This window comes from Gavialis gangeticus, unplaced genomic scaffold (genome assembly GCF_001723915.1).
Source record: "Gavialis gangeticus isolate Ggan-Ray unplaced genomic scaffold, GavGan_comp1, whole genome shotgun sequence".
Taxonomy (NCBI): Eukaryota; Metazoa; Chordata; order Crocodylia; family Gavialidae; genus Gavialis; species Gavialis gangeticus.
In genome coordinates, this window is record NW_017729024.1 from 181,950,494 (window position 1) to 181,957,952 (window position 7,459).

The 7,459-nt window shown below is 43.2% G+C and overlaps 1 protein-coding gene across 1 annotated transcript in view; it reads left to right on the top strand.

Moving 5' to 3' along the window:
- Positions 1 to 7,459, top strand: part of NARS (asparaginyl-tRNA synthetase) — a 29,013-nt gene that overhangs the window by 5,045 nt on the left and 16,509 nt on the right. The window contains 4 exon segments of the mRNA XM_019518168.1: positions 186 to 275; positions 1,595 to 1,673; positions 3,064 to 3,134; positions 3,433 to 3,519. Of these exon segments, the coding sequence (XP_019373713.1) occupies positions 186 to 275; positions 1,595 to 1,673; positions 3,064 to 3,134; positions 3,433 to 3,519 (327 nt within the window).

Sequence of the window (7,459 nt, forward strand, 5' to 3'; positions counted from 1 at the left end):
TATGTATCTGTGGCCTGACATCTATCCTTTAGATGACAGAATGCTGAGGCTTTATGTAAATTCCTCTCTTAGATTGGCATTGTGATCTTATACAGCTGTCTGTGGAAAATGATACTGACGTATATTATCCAACTGCACTTACTGTTGAAATACTTTATTAAATGATCAACTATTCCAAAAACTAGGCCGAAGACCTCTTACGACGAGAAAAAAACCTGGAGGAAGCTAAGAAGATCATCATCAAGAAAGATCCCAGTCTTCCGGAGCCCAAATGTGTGAGTAAAATCTTATGTACATGATAATTCTGAGCACTACTCCACAGCATTATTAGCATTTTTTTTTTACTCCCTTGAAAGGTCCTTCTCTGCCTGTCTGTGTGTTCTTCTGTTTTGTCTCTTGTGGATGAGACAAATTATTAAGCCTGCTCAGCTCTAACTTGGGACTTTTCCTGAAATACACATGCTGAAGTGAAAGGTTGTTTGAAGGAATTCACTGATTTTGTTGCTATTGAAAGTCCCTGGTTTTGTTTTGGTTTTTGTTTTGTTCTGGTTTTTTTTTAACACATCCACAGTAGAATGATAGATTTTATGATCGAAGTGGTGTTGTTGATAAAATCATAGGGAACTCAGAATCTTCTCTAATCTGACCCCACCCCTGAAAGAATAGAGAAGTATTGCTGATTGGAGAACTGAAGTTGAGCTAATATCTGAAAGGACCAATTTCTGTTCAGGTATACAGCTCTATTAAAGTTGATAAATTTTTACAAACCTATTTTGGAAGCAGATATTACACATTCTGTTAGATCACACTTTTAACAGGTACTTTACATCATACATGGAAAAAATTCATTTTAAGCCTTTGACTTGCATTCCTTTTCATAAGCTGTGCACAAACTATCCAGCAGTGGAAGACAAGACCAGTATGCTGTAGCAGTTCCACCTTATGGACGGCCAGTGTCTTGTCTTATCCAATAGATAAGTGTAACATTAGCTTGCTACTTGGTTTGATCTCAGCTGTACATCAGTTTTTCAACAGTGACTTTGCCCTGGGATATAGGCTATGCAAAAAATCAAATGCTTCAGATGACTTTGGTTCATTGTCCCGTGCCATTTGGCACAGGATGTTTACCAAGTGGTCTTAAAAATGAGTTCAGAGAAAAGCTCCTTATAACTTTTTTCAAGCTTTGATAACTTTTTGATATTCATGGTCCTTTTCTAAATTGATGGGTCAAGTTGGTGCATTTGGAAGCTTAAGAAATATCTGCAATATTTAGCTCTTAGGTATTCTGACTTTAGATGCAAGACCAATTTCTTGATTGCCCTCAGGGTCACCCAAGTTCCTAAGCTGTGTGTGTTAAACAGATTGGTCATGATACCAGGCTTGTTGAAGCCTACTACTTTTGAATTTAACTGAGTACAGTATTCTTCCCATCTTGCCTTAAACTGTTATACAATATTGAGGGATGCTGGTGTTTAATTCCTGTCTCTGCTTCCAAAATGACTTCAGTTCAGGAGTGAGAGAAGCTATTTCTTGGTACATGGTTTTTTGCCAACTAATGCTTGTATTAAAAGTATTAATAACCCTTGTTTTACAGGTGAAGATTCGTGATCTAGAAGCACACAGAGGCCAACGAGTGAAGGTTTTTGGCTGGGTTCACAGGTTACGTAGACAAGGTAAACAGCCCTTACTGTAAGCAAGGTAAACACTTGACTCTTAAAAGTACTCAAATGTGCACAGAAAGGAGGAACACATCACATAAGCCTGAAAACCTTCACACTTCCAAGAAGACATCTATTTGTCTGAGAATTTCACAGACCATGAAATAGGAATCCTTATGTGCTAAATAGACTATTACAGCATTGAAAAAACTTAAAATGAATATGCAGCTCTTTTTCAGGACTAGCCTCCAGTGGGGTTTTTAACTGGAGGCCAGTCCTGTAGTTTTCTTATAACACTTTACCTTTTTTTATGATCAGCTGCTTTTTTATTAACACTGTTAGTGAGTCATTAAAAAGTAGCAAATATGGGATTGGTCTTGTTTGACATTTTTTAAATGTGTGTAAAATTCTTAGAAACCTAGGATTTAAAAGGGACTACATGGGTCATCAAATCCATTCCCCTTCATTTGCAGCCAGCCTTATGATAAACCTTTGTTTGAGAGAGTCCACAAGACTATCTTCTTGTCCCAGTGGCTAAATATTTTTAAAATGATAGGTTACAACTACTTTAAAATGATCGATGTTCTGGTTTGTACGATGGAATGAATTGGGGAGTATAAGACTTCTTAAGACTATCTAGTAGTAATCTGTGGTGCTGAGAACCATAGACCACATTCAGACTCATCTTGGTCATGTTAGAAAAGCTTGTAGGAGCTGGATAAACATGCAGCTTCTGTGACGTTATAAAGTTTATCATCACATTGTTTGTTCATTTAAAATAGGCATCCTCTGTGAGGTATCAGAGGGTAGAATGAACAGTGTGTGATTATATGTGGCTCTCCTGACCTAAGCAAAATCCTGTTGCATGGAAATTTTATACAACCTGTTCTTTCCCCAGAAAGGAAAAGCTTCCATAGAAGGACTTACTTTAGGTGTGGATGGAGAGGGATTACATCACTTTCTGTATGGTAGTTGTGAACTGTTTTCAGCAGTTCCATGTAACAGATGAGTAACCCTCAAGGGTGTGGATCTGACCACAGCCAACAGCCCTAGATGAATCAGCGAGCAAAATCATTTTTTTTTAAGTCAATAGCTGTTTTGCCATTGACTTCAGTGAAGTGAGGATTTCACCCTGGGAATTTTGGGATCTTCCAAGCCCTGTAAGATTAAATCCCTTGTGCAGCCAAATTGTTCCTTGCCTCTTTGGTGAACGAGGTACAGCTCTGTAAGAGGGAATGCTTTTAGTTGAACAGACATTTGCAGATTTATTTTTTGATGAAACTGTGGGTGAGTAGTGACAGACTTTTCTCTCAGATCATAGAATGCTTGTTGGGTGTGGTCTGGTTTTGCTCTGTAACTCATAAATTATCTGTGAGGTGTTTTTTTTTTTTTCGTCTTTCATTAGGGAAAACATTGATGTTTCTGGTGTTAAGGGATGGCACAGGATTTCTTCAGTGTGTCCTCTCTGATGAATTGGTGAGTTGTGGGTTCATTTTGTTGTATAACGGAAGTGATATGATTAATATCCGATCCTATTTCCTCCATGTGGACCATGTGAAAGCTGTAGTTTAGACCTTCCATAATCCTTTAACAAATTAAAGTAGCATAATCTTAAGGAATCTTGTACTTTTGTACTCCTACCACCTTCTGGTCCACAGTGTGAGCTGAGGATAATTATCAACGTCAAATTTCCTCTTGACCCTTGAAGATTTTGCACCATAGTTGTAAATTTAAAAAAGCTTCAACTAGAATTTTTTCTTTCTCATTCCTGCAGTGTCAGTGTTACAACGGATTGATCCTCTCAACAGAGAGCAGTGTTGCAGTGTATGGGATGTTAAACCTTGTTCCTGAAGGCAAGCAGGTGGATATGACAAAGCTCTGAGTTTTTTCACCTCTCTTCACTTGTCACCTGATCAGATGAACCAAGTGGCTCCTAATTTGGTGAAGAGTAGGGGGAAAGAGTTCTTAATTCATTTCTAACGGGGATATTTGGCATGATATGTTGCATCTCATTTATCTTTCTAAGGCCCCTGCTACATATTACATATATTATGCAATTAACTGCTCAGTCACGCAACAGATTTAGACCGGCTACAAATACTTATCACATAGTTAATTATCACTAGGGTTCCAGGTTTTCCATTTCCCACAGAAAAGTGGAGAAAACCACAGACTTCCCATTTTTATCAGAGAAAACGCAGATTTTACTTTCTAGCAGAAAACGCTGCGGATTCTCCCTTTTGCAAAGAGCTCTGCAGGCTGGCAGAGCTCCAGCCTGCAAGACCCGATTGCAAAAATGGTGGGGAACCCTCAGCCCTGTTCAGAGGGAGAGGGGGAAGGGCAGGGCCTGAGACTTTTAGTCAGTCCCAAGGCTAGGCTCAGGCTCACTTTCCTTCTTGAGCCTGCAAGGTTAGGTAGATGGGGCTTGCAGAGGGATGGGTGGGTTGTGGGGCTGGGCTTGGGGAGAAGCTGGCTGGGGACTGAGGGAGCAGGGAGGTGTTGGGGAAAGCCCTTGAGTGGTTGGCCAGCTGCACGTGGACCACCAGGGTGCTGTCGGCGCAGCCGGGCTTGGCGTCTCCATATGCGGCTTCTTTTAAGGGCCAATAGTGCTGCTGGCAGTCTAGGTGCCGCCAGATGGGCATTCTGGCAGTGAGGTGTTGGGGGAAGCTCCGGAGTGTCGCCACCCAGCTGGCGGTGCATGGAGCCAGGGCAGCTCTGGAGTGACCGTCGCCAGCCGCTACCATGCCCTGCACTGCTTGCCTGAGGTGCTGTGTGGCCAGCAGGGGAAGGCAGTGTGGGGTGTGGCAGCACCAAGGAAGGCGGCGTTGGCAAGGGGTGGGGGGAGCCTCGCACACGGTGGCTGTTACCACACCGTCATGCCCCTCTCTACCTTACTGCGGTCAGCTGCACTCTCTGCAGGCAAACTGCACAGGGCAGCAGAGCCCCTTTGCAAGCCGCACACAAGCCAGCCAGCTGGGGGGGGACTTGCATGTGGCTGCCACCACCACCGCTGCTGTTGTGACCTGCACCACTTTCCTGCGGAGTAGTGCGGGTTCAGACCTGTGCCCACAGAGCTGTGTGGCCGGCTGCAGGAAGGCAATGCGGGGCAAGGCAGTGGTGGTGGCTGCTGCGTGTGAACCACCCCCTATCAGCTGGTTGGGTGGCTTGTGTGTAACCCACAGAGGGGCACTGCTGCCCTGTGCCACTGGCCTGCAGAGCCACCACCACCTTGCTGCTGCATTCTTCACTGCCTTCTTGTGGCTGGCCACATGGCTCTGCAGGCAAGCTCCATGGGCATAGCTCTGCAGCTCCACAGGCAAGAGGCGCAGGGTGTGGCAGTGGCCACCGTGTGCGACCGCCCCTGGCCCTGGTCCTGGGAGCAGGCACAGATACAAACTCCCCCCCCCTTTCCATTCTTGACCGCTCCCGCTCCCCCAGCCCCTTCCCATCGCTCCCACACACTTACTTGTTGGGGTGTGTTTCTGTGCCTGCCTGTGTGTGCGCTGCAGACTATCAGGGGAGTGTGTTGCACCAGCAGGGCTGGAGGGAATAAGGGGCACCAGAAGGGCCAGAGGAGCTGGGGGGGGCTTTAATCACAGATTTTGGGGGTCTTATCAGAATTTGCAGGCTTTTTTATCGGGGAAAACCAGGATCCCTGATTAGCACACAGTTAGCTGGTTAATTGTGCAATAAGTGTAGACCAGCCACATGGTGCAATGTAGTTACTATGCAATAAAAATGACTATCCAGCTATAAAAAGAGCGAAAGAGCTAAAAGTTAGTGCTTGTAAAAACTCTATTACCTGATCTCAATCCAGTTTCGATTTGAATGCATAGCAGGGCTCTGACTGGACGTCCTTTCTATTTATTAGCTTGCTTTCCTGTGTCTGTGTCTGTAAATATTAAAAGACTGATAATGACGGCTTAGTCCTTCACAGCTGAGCTCAGGCTGTAGGTAGGTTCTTCATCTCCATGCAGGAAAATGCACTGGAGCATGAGGACCTTAATTTGACCTCTTTTTTTTTTTTTTGAGGGGGAACACGGAACCAAGTAACTCACTAATTTGGTTATGGCGCTGTTTGTGCTTAAGGGGTAATTTCATCTAGGTAACTAGGGAAACAGGTCAGAATACAATATGGTCTTCAACCAAAAACATAATAGGGCTTATGCTCTCGTGGTGTTCCTTCGTGATTCATCTTGAAATCTAAATTGGAAGAAGAGCTTTAACAATTAAGGATAGGAAGATTTCTGGCGTCTGTTTTAATATCTTCTCAGGCAAGCAGACACTTGACAGTTATGACTGAGTAAAGTAACTTGTAAACCTTATACTTGGATTTGGTTACCTTTCTTTTATCTGGCTTTTAGTACACAAAAGAAATGTAGTTCAATGAATGAAAAGCTAACATAGAAGAGAAGGTCATCCTGATAATGCTTCAAATTGCTAATAGAGAACCAGGTTATGCTGTTCAAATAGCCACTGTAGTTTGAGACGAATTGGGACAAATACTTATATTTTAGGCATGCCCCTTGGTTTTCAATATCTACCCTCAAAGAAAATTCCCATTGACTGCTGTACTGTCTTCAGAGAGAGTTCATGTTGTAAAGTCTTCCTGAGGTTGCTAAAGTATGGGGTTTTGCTAGAAAGGTATTAACTTGGCATTAAAAATAGAGCTGCATTTATTCCCACCCAGACTTCCTTAAACAAGTTTATTTTTTTGTTGGGGGAGGAAGGGAGGAGAGGGCAGGTTAGGGCACTATTTCACAATGGCTATTTGAGGTGCTCTGGTTTTTGGGGAAAGAAGTATTTTCATGTGTTAGCCACCAGAGGGAGCTCATGGAGCCTTAAACTCAGTTCACCTTTTTTTTTTGTTTTTGTTTTGTTTTGTTTAGAGCAAATAGTTGAACCTTTGTAAGATCCCTTTTGAGTGTAATACCCTTGTTCTCGAGGTAGGTAGAGAATGTTTTGCTTTTATAGCAAGTGAAATTCAACCCAAAGCAGAAAGCTTACACATGCTGCTGTTTTCTGTGCCAAGCACAGAGATGAATATCCTTTCTAGCCTATTCTTAGTGGCCTGGCTCTTTTCTCCTTTTATAATGGGACAGATATCTCTTGATTTTTCAATAGGAGTTGCATCCTTCAGCAAGCAAATGTGGCTTAAACGATAGACATACCAAAATAGTTTAAATGTTTCATTAGTGAGATCTTTTACAGAGGACACCTAGTCATGCATGTTATATTAGAAAGGGGGATTTTCCACTTTATTTACAAGGGGAGTCACATGCAAGTGGTGGAAAGTACTGTGTACCAGGTTATTAAAATTGTGACTATCACACTTCAATCTATTGCACAGAGTAATTTGTTCTCTAAGCAGGAGTAGCTTATATATGTCAAACAGTTTAAGTGGATTTAGTTAAGTTAGTAGATTCTAGTATAGACTTGGCTTAAAAATCATTAGTTTCAAAAGTAGCATTAAAAAAAATCCTTTGAAAGTAGAGGTGTTTTGGTCCGTATTGTATCGGCACATATAAAAGGAAAATTGACATTGTGGGCAATCAGCTTTCTGTTGTCTGGGGCTGTTAATGTCACCGATAAATGCTGTGTGCATGCATGGGGGGGGCAGATTGAGTCCCCTGGAGTGAGGGAGTGGGGCTGGGGCAGGGGCAGGCACTGGACAGAGCTGCGAGAGGCTCATTTGGGAGGGGAGGGTGTGGATCCTGCTGCTACACGTATTCCCGGGGGAGCCATAGTGAAGTGTGTGTCCTGGATCTGTGCATAGCGCAAGGGCGGGCTTTTTCTGTGGG